Source organism: Drosophila gunungcola (genome assembly GCF_025200985.1).
Source record: "Drosophila gunungcola strain Sukarami chromosome X unlocalized genomic scaffold, Dgunungcola_SK_2 000036F, whole genome shotgun sequence".
Lineage (NCBI taxonomy): Eukaryota > Metazoa > Arthropoda > Insecta > Diptera > Drosophilidae > Drosophila > Drosophila gunungcola.
The window spans coordinates 199,425-216,379 of NW_026453188.1; the positions used below are offsets into that span (position 1 = coordinate 199,425).

The window sequence follows — 16,955 nt, forward strand, 5'->3', positions numbered from 1 at the left end:
CTGTTGACTCTGTTGCTGTTGTGTTCATCGCCTCAAGTTGGTTCAGTTTATTTGATTAGTTCGCGTGTGTGTGTGTGTGTATGTGTGTATATATATGATATCATTGTGTTTGCAATTTCTTTGTCCATGTGTTGGCGTTGGCATGGCCGATAAAGTTTCAGCAGCTGCAAATATGGCAAACAATTTCACAAAGTGGCCAATGGCAAAAGTTTGCCACTGCCAATCGTCTTATTAGCTAATCGTTGACTCAGTGCAGACCTCTCTTTCTCTTTCTCATTTGGTATTATTTTCCCTTCTTTCTTTTCTCATTTGGCACCTAATTAGTTGACTTGTCCAAGCAACTGACTAAAGGGAGCCAAAACACCAATGAATTGCCTTAATTTCGCCCCTTGGCTGTCTTTAATTCGGTCGGTGTATTCAATTAAGGTCGAATATCTGATCCTATTAAGCTGTTTAGATATTTTCCAAATTATTTAGATTTAAAGAAATTTAATAAAAGGTTTTTTTCTTTTTAAAAAAAAGGTATACTTTTCCCTAAAAAAAATCGGTTTATGGTTTAAGAAATTAAATGAATAGGTTTTTTTGAGGACCTTGAAATGTTTTATGAGTTTAAATATTTAAACTTTTATTCTCCTTGCCTCTTTGCAATACATTCTATTCTATTTTATTAACGATCAAATGGGTTTAAGTTCTTTAGACCCTTCTTTTGAATAACATAAAAAGGCAAAACTTGGGAATTTTTATAAAAATCATTAAAGATATCCCCATGATGAGTTTACTAAAATAAAAAAATGAGCTCTTTTTCCCCTGGTAATCAGATATTTAGATACTGCTTTGCCTGGCCTGTTTAAGCCCGCTGCCTCGTAAACTGACCTTATCGGGGCAACACCATCTCCATCTTGGCTTTTGGTTGTGTGTGTGCGTTTGGGTGTGTGTGAGCCTTTTGGGCTTGTGGATCTAAAGGGATGTGCCGTTATCTATGGCAAAACATCGCAGTCTCGTTCACTTGTAACTTTTGTAGCAAGACTTCTACGGTTTTTTTCTCCTATTTTTTTTTTTTTTTGCTTGGTTGGGTAAAAAGAAGGCACGCTGAGGATATTCTCCTTTGGCTTTTCATTAAAAAGTGTACGCCTATCGGAGCGTGTAGATCTTTTAACTACGACTAGTCGCTCCCTTTCTATTTTCGCAGACTCCCTTTTTATGTTACCTTTTGTCTGAGAGCATAAAATTGTCGAGTTGTGCAGAAAATTTTATTGCTGAAAGGTGCTAAAATGAAAAGTGCTGATGCCAAATGCTGATGGCACTAGGTGGTGATGGTGGTAATGGTGGTGGTGGTATTTTCCTAACTTGTTTTTTTTTTTTTTTTTTTTTTTTTTTTTTTTTTTTTTTTTTGCGCACTAAGACTTCCGTGTTTCTTCTTCGGCTGATAAACTCAAGTTGGCACCTTTTCTTTAATTATTTAAATTAAAAATTGCCACAGCCAGCGGAGCAGAGACTTGAAGTGTCGACTGGAGCCACTTGGCACAGTTTTCAATCTCTAGCCACAACGAAACTGGCGCGTTTAATTAAGCAAAGTGGCCACCTTTTCGGCCCCAGCCCCCTCATTTTGCTTCGGCTTTTGGCTTTCAAGAGTTTATCTCCTCATCCTTTCCCTTTTCTTTCTTTTCTTTCTTTTCTATATTTTTTTTATTCCTTTTGGGCTGATGCTGAAGCTAAGCTTCCTTGCTAATTTTGTCTAATTTTGCAAAATGAAAAATGCAAAAAGCAAAAAGCGGGGCGGAGATGCACAGGCCGTTGGCTTTTCAGCTAAAAGGCGCGTTTCCCTGTCTTTTATTTTTTCTCTTTTTACTCCTCTGCATCGTGAAAGTATTCCGTTTCTTTTGTCTTTTACCTGTGCCAAAACGAAGTGGCAGCCGCCATAAAGCCTCGCCACTCCAATTGCAGCAAGGATGTTGCAAAGTGCTTTCTTCTACAGAACCGCCCACAATTTTCAAGCAGCATTTGGGCCATTTGTTTGTGCAACGGCATGCGGAAAACATTTGTGAGTGCATTTCAGGAATATCACCGGAAAAGTGGGCGTGCCAATGGCTGGGCATCTATTTCTTACGAGCACTTAAAAACTAAGATACAGCTCCGAAAATGTCGCCTTAAAATTTAAGCTTAAATTTACTAGGTAGTTTTAAAATAAATTTATTATTCAATTTACCACAGTCAATTTACACTAATTAATATTTCTCAAGATCTATAAGCAACAGATTAATAACTTATTTTAAGCGTGTAAACCATAATGCACAATTGAGAGCTATTAAAATTTCGTCTAGACCAAAATAAAAAATAATTATTTAAGTGAAATCGAAATTGTAGTAATAACCAATTGTTGAACTTTATTAATAGGAAAATTTCTAAGCTAAATAGCTAACTAACGAGTCTTTGTCGGTCCAATGAAAATATTCCGAATTTCAAGGAAATTAAATTAGACCATAGAGCGTATCGAAATTTAATAGTGAGCTTATGAAATAATTTTCAAAGAATTGTTATCATTAAATATTGAATTTCAAAGGCAATTAAATTGCAATTAGACTTAAGAGAAACGCAACAATAAATGCAATTATGAAGCGTATTAAGTTTACACTACTAATTTTCAAAGAATTGTTATCATTAAATATTGAATTTCAAAGGCAATTAAATTGCAATTAGACTTAAGAGAAACGCAACAATAAATGCAATTATGAAGCGTATTAAGTTTACACTAGCGGTGATAATTCCCTTGTGGCCTAGGAAAACTACGAAATATTGGGGGTGGCTTCTTTAATTATTAAATAAAACTGCCTCGAGCAAATCGAACTAAACACACAGAGCGCTTCCTTGATTGCAACCAAAAACCCAGACAGGAAACACACTCATCAATAATCCACCATGGCTGCTTGCCAGATTAATATCCTGTCATCTAATTTGTTCCAATCCTGAATCCTGACTCGCATCCTATTCGAGCTGTCATGGCCAAAGTTCCTTTCCTGATGAATTGCGGTCGAAACGAATGGCAACAACGGGAAAAGCTCAAGCAGCAGCAGCAGAAAAAATGCATTCTTGGCCTGGCCAAAAACCACAGAAGAAGTATCCTTTTCGTCCGCTTTTCCATTACTTTTATTATTTCGCGCTGTGCTGTGTGCTCTGAAGAGAAGATTTCTTAATTTTTCATTTTGTTGTGCAAGTAATGTGTGCTTTTCTTCTCTCTGTCTTTATTTTTTTTCTCGACTTTTCGTTGGCTTTTTGTGCAGATTGAAAAGCGCAGTCAAGCAGTACTTATCCATCCAGCCCCCACCATTTTCAAATTGAACTTTGCGGCGGAGGAAGAGCCAGTAAGAGTCTATCTCTCTTTATATCCTATAAACATATATATATATATATATATATATACAAAAATACAAGTGGAATTTTTCGTTATTATCTACAAGTCAGACTAGACAGCAATCAAGACAAGTGCAGGTGCTTTCGTGCTGAAAGAATCCATCCGCCATCATCAGTGACTTTTATTTTATTTTTTCTTTTTAAATCATATTTTACGCTCAATTATTGACGTTCAAAGTCGAGGATGTCGCAGACAATGACAAACTAATGGCCGCCCACTCTTTTTTTTGGGGGGCGGAAAGTCCCGACCGTCAAGTCAATGTCAAAGGACAAGGAGAGGACTGTCATTTGGCACTTAATAACTCAGCGCTTGCTGGTTTCCCCGGCTCAAATGACAATTTGTAAAGCTTTCAAAGGAGCAGTGCCTATAAAATATCTACGTGATGACTATGTGCCACCAGTAAAAGCGGTAAAAGCTGCGAAGAGGGTGGTTTTCCATATCACAGGGGTTGGGTTTGAACAGATAGAGGGGGTCTAAAATTGTCGAAGGTGCCTCACCAGTAATCAATCACTCAATCAATCAGCAAATAATATGCAATTTCTCGTCTCTAAAAAATGTTTGCCAGTCGAAAACTTCCGCCAAAAGGAAGCTCATTGTGGCTAATGGTAGATCGTGGATGCGGATGGTTGTTTGCTGGTTCCAGGGGGGTTGATTTGGGCCTGGTTTGGCAGCCAATCAACTGGGAAGGTAATAATTGCAAGCCCTGAAATCAAAGTCGAGAAGGCCATAGGATATTCAGATGATAAAAAGGAAGTACACACACATACATACAAAAAATGGCCAGCGTTCAATTGTACGCTTGCTATTCATTTGATGTCTAATTTGATTTGAGTTTTTTTGTGCGGATTGTTCCTGGATAGTTGGATTTCTACCGAGTTTGTTAGTGAATAAATACAAGCTGAGCAGCTCAAATCTTTGAAGGCAAAGCTTCTTAAGAATAAGAATAAAGTTACCAATAAATTTAACGAGTTGGTCAATGATTTAATAAATTCAACAATGAATAATAGAATCGAAAACAGTCAATACTAAAAATTTACCATGAAATCAAAATATCTGTTCCTAAATAAATTGATACCTTAATTTAACAGAGATTAAAAAAGTTTTATAATGAATAGAAAAATGAAATCAACCATAAGTTCAACAACGAATTGAAAAATGAGTTAAATCACAAGGTTTATAAAGAGAATTGTTGTTCTTTAATAAGTTAAAAACTTGGTGGGAAAGATTTAAAAACACCAGTCAATCATGGTCAATATCTCTAATTAGTTGATCGAAAATTATGATTTAGAGGGTATCTCTTCGTCGATTTATCTACGTCTAATATGTGAGTTAAATTGTTTGATTTTCATTTGTTTTTCGTGAAATAAATTTGGCAGTGACCAAGCAACTCTTGCGGCGCAAAACTTCGATGATTAACTTTTTCGATTAACTGAAAACGCACCCATGGCACACACACTCTCACAAACACAATCACACACACACGCGCGCTGCAAAGTATGCAATGGAAAATAGGAAAAATAAGCAAGCAAGCAAACAAACAAAGAAACAAACAACAAGAACAACCAGTAGCAGGGGCAAACTGAAAACTTTTCATGGCGATAAACAATTTTCAGCGTTTTCTGTGCTCAGTCAACCTCCCAAATCCCCCCAGTGTTTATCTATATATATATATATATATATATATATAAATACATATATGTGTGTGTGTATTTTTATGGCATAAATTTATTTTAATGTCTATGCTTAACAATTTCCAGTGGAGCGGAGTAGTCCCCGTAGCCCACCCTTCCTCCTGCCCACTGGACTATACACTCAATCAGCTGCCGCCTAGCCAAAAGTTTTCAACATGCCACGCCCACTCCCCATTTCTTCGCCTTTTGCCGGAACGAACTTTTGCATATTGATAGGGAGAAAGCCAAGGAACGAAAGCTTTGCCAGATAAAACAGATTAAAGGCAACGGAAAAAAAATAAATGCTGAATGCCAAAAAACAGGGCGGGAAGATACAGCAAACAGAATATAAGACATCTAGGTATACACATGGACAAAAATATTTACAAAATTGGCTTAAAAACAAATTTCTATTATTTCATATCAATTTTTAAAGGTTTTTTATCGAAAGATTACAAAATGTTTTTTTTGGTATTGTAAAATTGTTGTTAAATATAAACAAAAAATTTTTTAATAGTTTTTACTCTAACATTATGATTTTTTCTCAGTGCCTCGTACACCTATTTTTGCTTATTGTTTTTCTCTGGTTTATTTCCTTGCTTTTTTCTCAGAATCTGATTGATGTCTGTCAGTAAAACGTATATGTGGGTCTGTTCTACGGAATCCTTTCATCAAAGAGGGGAGGAAGTGAAAGGAGGTGGAAAAGTAATAATTATAGGAGAATGTTTTGGCCCAAGGCAATTGTTTGTGATGATAAATGATGTGGGAGTTTAGGATTTTGGATCGAGTATTTTTCACCCACTCCCCAAGATCATCAATAATTCCAGGAGGAAAAAAAAGGAGATATATTCCAGACCCCAATGGAGTCACAACTAATGAGGCCATCAGCCAGAGAGTTGCCGCAATGCCAGCTGTAAAATATTCAAATAGAACAATCAAAAGTAATCTACCAAGTTGCTTTTGGGAAGCCCTCAAGGAGGTGCCAAAAAAGCCAAAGGAAAAAAAAAAAAAAAACAAACCAAAGAAAAAAAACAATAAAAACTTGAGCAGGAAAATTTCCCCAACGAGCAATTCTTTTTTTTTCGGTTCCTTACCGAGCAAAAGTAAAACAGAAATTGTGTAAGGCACACAAAAGAAGTGAAGCCCCAAAAACGAGAAAACCCAAAACCAAAACCTAAACTCGAAAGTAGCGCTAAAAAAAAAAAAAAACATAAAAAAGAAAAGGAAAACGAAAACGAAACTGTGGCAACAATTTTTACGTATGATAAACGTGGATGGAGGAACTCCAGAGCCTGTGTACTTTTCAAAACTGTTTTAAAAGCTTAACCACGAGAAAACTGCGAATATTCCCTAATGACACAAGAAAGGGGGTGGGTCTGGGGCTGGGGCTGTCAGTGGGTGGAAAGTGTGGAAAGTCGGGAAATTCGCCACAAAGCCGAGGGGGGGCGGAGTACCATGGTGATGAGGGCCTTGTCCCAGAAAAGCGAACAAGGAGTGTGGGCAAGTCTGGCGAGAATAGTCGGAAAAGCCAGAACAGAACGCATTTCCCCAAACAAGAAGAAGAATTGCGGAAGGGGAAAAAAAGGCAGTTTTTCCCGAGACCTGCGACTCAATTGCTGTAAATATCTGCATAGGCGTAATCAAGGTTCTTGGGGGATTGCCAATGGCTCTGGAAATGTGGCCAACAAAATTAGTACGGAGGTTGAGCGAAAATCGAACCAATACACATAGTAATCGACAGCCATGTTCGCTTGAAACCAAAAATGTAGTTTTGATTTTATTTAAGTTTTAGATGATTTGAATTGAAAGAAATTTATGTTGTAAAAAAATTAATAGCACAACTAATGAATAGAAATGAAATAAAAATGTTTTTAATGGTTAACATTAGGTATCTGCTTTTGATTTCCAGTTGAATGGCATTTGTTTTAAATCGAATTTAATTAATATAATATTGCACAGATAAGTTTAATATTTTATCGTTTATTTTCTAGCTATAAAAAATAAGCAATTTTAAATTTAAAGTTATTTCGTAACCGATTCATTAATTGTATAATACTATTCAAAGTTTTCTGCCATAACTCCCATTTTTTTATTTGTTCAAAAAGTTAACACAGCCTCAATTACTGTTTCAATGCAGTTAACGCCCCTTTTATATGATCATCTTCTTTTTTCCATCTCCTTGTTGAAATCAAATTGAATTACAAAAGAGATAAGGCAAACTCTCTCTCTTTTACTTTCGCAAAGAGAACGAAGGAAATACCCCCCTTTTCCCAAAAAGAAGTAAAAACAAAGAAAGAAATTTTGGTCTCATTGCCAGTGGAAAATTGTAATTTTTACACCTTCACACCGCCCAAATAAACGACGGAAAACTGCCATTTCCACTGTTTGCCAGCCAGGGAAAATGCTGCCACTTGGGGGAACTTTTAGTGCGTCTCAATGCGCATTTTAAATAAAATAGAAATTCAATTTACTTTAAATAAGCGACCAGGTGGGTGAGGATAACAAGGTGACAGGCGGATGGGCGACACGTCAATGCCAGAGATTCCACAGCTTTTCCGCCCCACAAATGAAATGTAGAAAATCTACGGCAAAGAAAAATGAAAGAAAGAAAAAACTTTTTCTTGTTTTTTTTTTTTTTTTTTCCTTTAAATGAACTTTAAATTGACTAAATGTGCTAGAAAAAGGTGCAAAGCTCCAGCTCCTTGGGGAAATGCTGGAAAACCGTTGGGGAAAGAAAACTGTGGAAATCGAGAGGGGACATACAGACGAATATAATTAAGCGGCGTTTAAAATGCTTGTACTAGGACACGCTGCGGAACAGGCTGAAATTGTGGGTGGCGTTGTTAATTGGGAGTCTGCAAAAGGGGGTGGTGCCAGATGGGTAGGAAAACTTGAAAAACTTTCCACAAAGTTTAATTTAAATATGAATGAGCGTTTTTCTGCTTCTCCTCACTCTCTTTTTTTTTTGGTCTCTATCATTCTATTTAAAATATATGAGTTTCCTTCGGTCACCGCATTTATGGTTTTCGCTTTATATAATTTATATCCTATATCTATATTTTAAAGCATTTGTTTAATTTAATTGGGGATTTTTTAACTATTAAAAATATATCCTATATACCTAGTTCAATAAAAGTTCAATTTCTAAGTAATAATTTTAAACAATTAAATTGTCATTTTGGATTAAAAATTAGATTGTTATTTATATATCTTAAATTGCTTTTGAAGGGCTTTAATGCAGTAACAAAAAAAATTAGTTAAAGGAATTGAGTTATACATTTATCTAAAAAGAGATCTTCCATTGATCTAACTTAATCCTTTGCTAATTTAAGCTAGGGAGTTATAACATACAAATAATATACTTTAAAGTAAATTTGAATTTGAATTTATAATTTTGGATTAAAATTCAACAGCTTTCGAGTGGGTTAAGTACAGTTAAATAGATTCATCAAAAGACTTCAAGTATGCGCAACTGTTTTTGTGTTTATGCTGCGAAATGAAGAAAATCCCGTTGTCGAGATTGGCAGTGGTGGTGGTAGGATAATGGGATGGTGGGACGGGTGGGTTGGCTTGGTTTTGTTGGCTTGGTTTGGCTTGGCTTGGTTGGGCGTCAGAATTAAAGGGGCATTATAAATTGCTACCTAATCCGCAGGATTTAGAGGGCTCTTCCGCTGCTGTTTGTTTTCATTGCCACGAAAAGCGGGGTGAGAAGTCGCTGGCTTTGATTTCGCTTTGTGTTCGTATCAAAACAGATTTGCTTGGCCATATTGTTACCTGCTTTTTTGTTCGCTGTTTGCATTTTTTTTTTTATTTATTATTTTTTTGCTTTTGTTGTTGTTTGTAGATGATAAGGCAAACGAGGGGGCGTGGCCGTGGCTATAAACCGCAAGAAAGGATCCAAAAAGTGGGTGTGTGGGTGGGTGGTATAAAGCCGGTGAAATCGTTTTCGCATAATTATAAAGCAGCTCTCGAGTGCACTCGCACAAAAGTAGTGAGGGGGTGAGTTAGTGAGTGGGTCTCGGGGAGGGATAAAGGACACTGGATTGTGGGTGTGGTCCATTGATGGCCAGGCGCCAAACTGTCGGCCGCCAAAACACCCCCTGTTTTCTCTCCTCTTAGTTTTTGCCAGAAAAAATGCGAGAAAAACAAACAAAAACAGACATAAATACAGTTGCCGATTTATATCGCCCTGTGCGGGTGTATGTGTGTGTGTGTGTGTGTGTGTGTGTGTTTGTGGGTGTAAGGACACTTGTAACCACTTGTGAGCTAGACAGAGAAAAGTCTCCCCCTCTCTCTCACTCCCCATTCGCTCTAATCAATTTATTGAATTTATTTTTGTTGATTTTATTAAAGCGCGCAAAAAGCAAGAAAAAAAATTTTTTTTTTCGGTAGTAGTAGAAAAATACTATGTATTGACATTGGGTGAAAGGCAGGGGGGGCGTGGCTCTGATTTTGCGAGTGTTAAAGGGGGGATGGGCTAAAATTTCGTTGGAAGTGGATTTTGTTGGCGCCTGGCATAATTAAGTTAGAACCTTTTTTGCCGCCGCTGTTTTTGTGACGTGACTGGGGGGTTTTGCCTCTTCTGCTCCACCAGCCCCTTTTCAACATTCTTGATTGTTATTGTTGTTGCCGCTGAAAGGACGGCCTGATTGCTCCTCGATGGCAAAAGGATGTGTCTGGGACACGCTCTTAAGCAGTTAACACACTCGACTGTACTTAGCCTAAGCCCACGGAAACTAAAAACGTGCGGGCCGGGGAAAAATGATTGGGGTGAAAGTAAAATGATGGGAAAGATGGCTCATCCCTCAAATGGTTTGCTAAATGATAATCCCTTTCCGCTCCCATGGAAAACTCACATTGCGATAAGAAAATTGGGCTTTTTAAAGTCAGATCATCATCCATCAAATAGAATTAAGTTCAAGGAATTTTATACCAGTATTGAATATATTGGGAATTATAGTTTTTGCATTTAAAATTAACAAAAAAAACGGAGATGACAGTGAATAATGAATTGAAATTTTTTTAATTTAAAATATGCTATTTTAATTGAATGGCTCAGGCTTAATATGTAAATTCGGTTTTCAACTTTAAAATTTCAGAAAAACATTTTAAACCAGTATTTAATGTTTTGAAAATTATAGTTTTTTGTAATTAAAATGTACAAAAAAAACGGAGATGTCATTAATAGATTGAAATTTTTTAAATTTAAATTTAATTAAACCTAAGAGACCTAAAGTTTTAGATGTAATTTATTTGTTTGTTTTATCTAAAATCAATTAGTTTTCTATGTTTTTTGAGTTAATTAAAAACAACGTTTTGGAATAGAATAAACATAGCTCAACAATGGCATTAACACACACCATTTTGAAACTTTGAATTCGAATTCCACAAAAAAAAAACTTTTGTTAAAATTTATACTATTGAACTGAAATACATTGGATTTTATTTCAATTAAAAGCAGCCGGTAAAGTTATCTGGGGCTTTGCACTTTTGTGCGTTCTAGATAAATGAAAAGTACATTGATTTTATCCAATCAACGGATTTAAGCCAACAGTTAGTTGGTCGTTCTCCTCTGTTCTGTTATCTCACGGCTCTTTCGACTCCCTTCAAAACTTTTGTCTGTCATTTCCCATTTTCCATTTCCCATGTCCGCCCCACTCGAATACACGCTTTCAAAACATACATCCATTATTTCCAATTCAAACTTTGCCAATTACAAATCTGCCGTCAACTTTTCGCATATTTTTACCCCAGATTATCCACATACAGAGCCGCCAACAAAATAAATTTAACCCACAAAATAAAAATATGAAAGGCGAAAAATGATTTCCACTAATTGTGAACATTTTTCAGCAATTGTTTATACAATATTCCAATTGCACACTCATTTTACTCATATATTTATTTGTTAAAATTTTTGTATTTTTGCAGCTGGTCGGCGGTGAATTCGATATGGAATTGAATTTTGTGATACAGGATGCGCAGAATATCAAACATATGCTGGAGCTGCTGGATCATTGTCCGCCCAATTTGCAGGTGAGTTGTTGTTGTTTTTGTCGTTGTTATGGTTGTTGTTGTTGTTGCTGTACCCCCATTCCCAAAAACATGCGCACAATTGAAAGTAACCGGCAAATCCCAGATTTTCCGTAACATACATATGGTATATCCCACGTATGCTGGTGACTTTTTAATAGAATTTAATTCAATTTGCGCTGCGGCATCAAAGAAAATTAACAGAAAAAGGGGCGTAAGGGGCGTGGCCGCCGAAATTGCGCGTAATGAAAACGCAACATCAACAGGAAATGCCTTTCACCATCAGCTTGTTTTCCCCCTTTTCTCGGCGGCGGCTGGTTTTTCTTTTTTTTTCTGATTTGCATATGAATATGGTTTACACGAAAATAAAAATCCATCAATTTAAATTCAAGAATTTAGGGTTTTATTGAGAAAGGTTTAGTTTTTAGAAATGATGTAGGGAGGTGCTACGCAAACCATTAAGGTTTTGAAATAGTATGAAATGATAATAGGGACGCCCCGTGCGTTTTACTTTTAAATACATTTTTAAGTGATTTGCTTTTAAATTTTTCTCTCTGGTAAATTTATTCTTCTTTGCATAACTTTAAAAACGAGATTAAAAATTTAAAATGTAGAAATAGTTGCTTCCGTGCATAAAATGCTCGGTTAAAATTTAAAATGATTTTTTTTTTAGTGTTAGTCTTTTTTTCTGATATTCTAAATTTTTTCTCTGTGTATAGGGGGCGTGGTGGGTGTTGTAAAAAGTGGCGCGTGTGAGTCTTCCTGCTTCTGTGTTTGCGCTTAACAATATTTTACACCTGACGTTGTCGCTGCTCGCTCGCTTGTGCCATCAAATTATTAGCATGACTGCTGGCAAAAGGATCCAGTAACTTTGCACATGTGCCAGTGAGTGTGTCCACACACCCACATGTGAGTGGGTGGTTTCCTTCTCCCCATGTGTGTGCTGACAGGAAGTGTTTTCTTCTGGCAGACTGAGTGGGTTGCTGGTTTTCTGGCTGTTGTCGGTGTCATCCAAAGCGCGGGGGCACAGACATCGGAAGTTGAAGCTTCAGGAGCTATATATTTTTTATATAGTACAATATATATAAATACTGTATATGTATAGGCAAACACCCAGCGTAAAATCGCAACAAAGTTGCCGCTTTATGAGTTTCCATTGCATTTGGTTCGTTGACCCTCTTGGAAATTCATCCGTTTAACCACTAGAAAAACAGAGCTTGCAAATTCCAGTAACAGATGATTGAAATTTTACGAATAACGCAATTTACTTTGCACTTTAACGAGTTCTCGAATATCAAACTGAATTTTTCACATTTTTGTTTCACTTATTAATAGGACGATAAGAAAATTGATTGGGCAAGACTAAGTGCTTCTGTTAGTTGATGCGGGCCGAATATTGAAGATTTTAAAGCATTTCTTTTAATATTTGCACATTTATCGCATTTTAGTAGTTTGCCGTGTTTTTTTTTTATCTGAGTAAATCTTAAATATTTTATTAAAATTATCATATGAGTTTTCGCTTGCTTTCTAAAGTTGTCTTTATATAAATTTGGTTTTATTTTTTTTTAACAAATCGCGACCTCTTTAAATATCTTAAGAAAAAAATGCTTTATAAACAATATTTTAGATCTGATATATAAATATTTTTAAAAGCATAAGATTTGCTGCGTTTACTGTAAAAGAAACCTTCATTCTTATAAAATATCTCACTTGCAATAAAGTTTAACATTTATTTTCCTTATGCCACAAAGCCATATTGCCATTTTTGGCATCGACTCTTTGTCCCTGATTTTGAGTAGGTGTGCGTAGGATGGTTGGGAGGTTTTTGGTTGGGTGACAAGTGAATTCTGGCATCTTTTACCTGCCTTTAAGTGCGTGAGTGTGTTTTGTTTGTGCGTCACAAGCAAGCGATCCATTTAAGAGTGTCTACATATGATACATATCTCTTATGCCCAGAAAAACCACCCACCACCACCGAACCATCCAACCACCCAGTTATATCCACCCACTGTAACTACTCTTTAATGACATGCGTCAGTAGCTTGTTTCTGCTTTCTTGGCATAGATGTTTGCTCTTGTTGCGGTTGAACCTTCACAATTTATTTGGCTTTTTAAATTAATGAAAATTGTCAGTGACAAATTTTGGCAATGTGAGCGTCGTGTGTGCGTGCGATGGATGGTTGGGTTAAATGTTGGCTGGTTTGGCTACGCTACCAGCTTATGTCCCTGGATTGTTGGCATATGTAAAACAAGCATCAAATATGCATCACCCGGTGGCAACGTTGTTAGATTTTCTGGCACAAAGATCTTTTACTTCATTTGGCATGCGAGGCAGGTGTGAGCCACCAAAGTCATGGCACCACCCAACCACCCATTGAATTTACAACAATTTTATGGGCACTAAGGGCAGCTGCCTACCCCATCCATTTTATTTAGCCTTTCAGAGGGTATTACACGTTAGTCCCAAACTTTACATGGAAGCGAATAACTTGAATCCTGGAGAGTATACAAATTTGTTACTTTGTAACTACATGTTCAGAGATATGTGCATTCATCATTTACACTAAAGATATAAGTACCTGTAAAATTGTTCATTTTGTTCAGTTTTATTGATAAAGTTATCGAAAACATCGATAAATTACCTATTTAGTTATCCAACTCGTTTATCGTGCTTTCTTATTACCACATAAGCCTAAGGTATTAGAATTGGTCCTTAAGCACTTGAATAGATCGTATAACTACGGTATTCCAAGCTTTGATCCTTGAATATATGCAAATAATTTTGTTTCTCTTCGCTTTTTCCGCTGGTGTTGAGTAAACATTTTGCATATAAGGGAGGCGACTTAAATGATTTATGCTCAACTAAAGTGCCCAGTGCCCTGAAATTACCGACCCCTATTTAGCCCTTATCCCCCTTTTACAACACCCCTGGAATTTCAGCATCAGCCGTTGTTCAATTGATTCGGCACGTAACTGAGCCAAGTGCAAATAACAGTTTTAGTCCTTGTCCCGCCGACAGGTGTCACGCCCCCTTAAGCCTCTCTTTCCTTTTTTTTTTTTTTTTGGTTTGGACCTTTACTTCACGGCCATAACGTTTTATACTCTCGACAATAAATTCATCGCCCTTTGGTCGTGTTTAGCCTTTAAATCAAAGCTTCTTTTTGAAATTAAGGCCGTAATGCGGGCGACCAGAGTCACCAGATGGGGGAATCACCAAACAGGACCTATAGAATCACCATCACTCCATCGCCCTCTGAACCGCATATTTGTCCCGGCTCGTCGGCTGTGTGTATGCTCAATAAAATTTTACAGCCTTTGCCAGCTCAGCAATTTGCGTAACTCTTGCCACAGTCGAAAAGAGCTCAAAAGGAACCAACACAGAGTCGAGAAGCCGGCGAGAAATGGCCCAAGACCCCCCCTTGATTTTTGCGGCTAAAGTGGAGGAGGGTCGAATCAACAGACGAACACCTTTAACCTTTCCTCGAATTGGTTTCTGCTCTTTGTTTTCCCTTCGTTGCCGCCGTTTTGCATATACCGTTTTTTTTTTTTTTTTTTTTTTTTTTTTTTTTTTTTTTGCCGTTTTCCATCCGGAGCTGTAAATAACGTTGTTAAAGCTGCAAACAATGTCCCACAGTTGACCAAGGCAGGTGGTCCCCAGAAATGAACAGCTGGGAAGTGGGATAAATATGATACCTTTGTTCTGTGTTTTAAATTTTAACTCAAGCTCTTAAACATACTTAAAATGTATTTAGTTACCTTCTTTTGCAGAAAATCCTTTGCTAATCATACTTTTATTTAATTGGTTTCAGTGGTATTATTAACTAACTAGAGGCGCAAGACATATTCAAAGTCAATTTAGTTACTTTACTTCCTGTAGCATAATTGTTTTTCTTGGGCATGCTTTACTTTAGATCATGGTCACTCTAACCACTGAGTTTCAGGACTTAATTTAATTGATTTTTATTTATGCTATCTTATGCTTCCGATGCTTATGTTACTTTGGTCACACTAAAATCACTTAAAATTATGTGGCTGTCCTTTATAGTTTCTAAACAATTGTAACATTTTCAAACATTGCCATATTTTAAATTTCTTGTTCACATACCTTTGCGTCTCAGAGTGTTAAGTCAAACATCAAAGTTGGCTTAAGATATCCGACTGACGGAATGGAAGTCCTAGCAAAGATATTTTCTTTTGGCATTACTGCAGAGGAATTTTTTGCTACCTCTTTCTCTCTCTCTCTCTCTCTCTCTCTCTCTCCGACGTTTTCTGACTGGCTGCGATAAAAATGAAACATTTTTAAGCTGCTGCTTTGGCTACTGTTTTTTGAGGAAGTGCGAAGCCATCGCAACATTTCAGTTTGGCAAGTATCTGAAAGTTGTATCTTTGGCTTAGGGCCGCTTATCTACATTCGAACAGGGTGTGCCGCGTCCCACACGCACACACACACACACACACACAGTTCCCAGCTTTGCAACCTGCCTTCAAAAAAACCACTCCACTGCCCAAATGCCCAGTTACTGGTGGTAAAGTTACACGGAGGATTAACTTGTGATTATGTTGGCAGTGGCAGTCAGAGCCAGCCAACGATTTTCCGTTGCCAGTTGGCAACTTTTGCACAAGGGGGAAAGGAAACCTCCTAACCCAGAGTTTAAAGTCTAGACCGCGTCGTAATTATCTGGAGTATGTGTTAGGCCCGTTGGTAAATCATAAACTCCTGCTACTGCTGCTGCTGTTGTTACTGCTGTTCCTGCTGATTGTATGGCCATGCCCAAGTCAGGCAGATATGCAGATGCCTCCATTTCTGCGTTATCCTCTTTGGTTTCCCTGGCAACCTCAACAACATAACTGTGGCACATGCCATAATATACACAAAATAGAAAGCAGCCAAGGGCTATACATGAAATTTATTCATGAATTGAATTTGTATTCCTCGCAGATATTTTATAAGTTTTCCATTTCTATTCGCCACTCGAGATTGCGTTGTTGTTGTTGTGTTCGTTCGCGCTGTCTCGTTCCATTTGCCAGTGTGACTGTATTTTGTTTAATGCTGAGCAATGAGCATAAGAAGATTATGTTTTGGCTGCGTTCTTGGGGGATTTATTTTGCTCTGTTTGGTGGCAGGCAAAAGTTTGCTTCGATTCCAGTTATTATTTTGCAATCATTGTGTTAAATTTTTCAGCATAATCTCGACTGATCACACTGGGGAGTTTAGAGATTTGGTGTGTTAATTGAAACAATTGAAATTTCTAAACATGTAACATTCTTGGTTAGGCTATTAATTTATCTTATTATTTCGCAATTGCATAATGTTAATGTGACTTTGGTCACATCCTTTCAAAGAGTTGAATAAATTGAAATGCAAGTCGTTTGCTGCAAGTCAGGCAAGTCAAGGCCCTGAATGCCAAAGCCACTGCAGGGCAGCAGGAATCGAACTCGCCATTAAATATGAATTGTGATTGCTCCAAAAGGAGGTGCGGAGAAAGAGAGAGGGCGAGTCAGAGCCGAAAGGGATGGACAAAAGAAGCATGAAATGAGATGGAAAGGGGCTAGCGAGACAGAATCGAATTGAAATGCACACAAGAATAACAAAAGTTTTACGTACACATCGGACGTGGAGCCAGGAAGGCAAGCATCTAAAAAGAGAGATGGACAGATATGGAAAAAAGAGACTGATAGAGAGGGGTAAGAGAGACAGATAGAGAGAGAGAGAGAGAGAGAGAGAGAGAGAGAGAGAGAGATATTGGGCAGGAAGGACACACTTTGAAATGGGTTCAACATTAGCCGAGACCTGGCATTTGTATTGGCAGCGTTGCCTTTTGTGTGCTTTTGGCCTTTTGATG

General features: G+C 37.3%; 1 protein-coding gene and 1 long non-coding RNA gene across 2 annotated transcripts in view; one reads left to right on the plus strand and one right to left on the minus strand.

The window, feature by feature from the left end:
* LOC128260661 (neurobeachin) overlaps positions 1 to 16,955 on the plus strand; it is a 183,926-nt gene that overhangs the window by 116,673 nt on the left and 50,298 nt on the right. Inside the window, 1 exon segment of the mRNA XM_052993823.1 lies at positions 11,011 to 11,115. Within this exon segment, the coding sequence (XP_052849783.1) occupies positions 11,011 to 11,115 (105 nt within the window).
* Positions 1,348 to 14,687, minus strand: LOC128260664 (uncharacterized). Its single transcript, XR_008268158.1, has 2 exons — positions 14,648 to 14,687; positions 1,348 to 1,397 (listed from the first exon to the last, which is right to left on the minus strand). It is a non-coding gene; the product is annotated as an uncharacterized LOC128260664 (long non-coding RNA).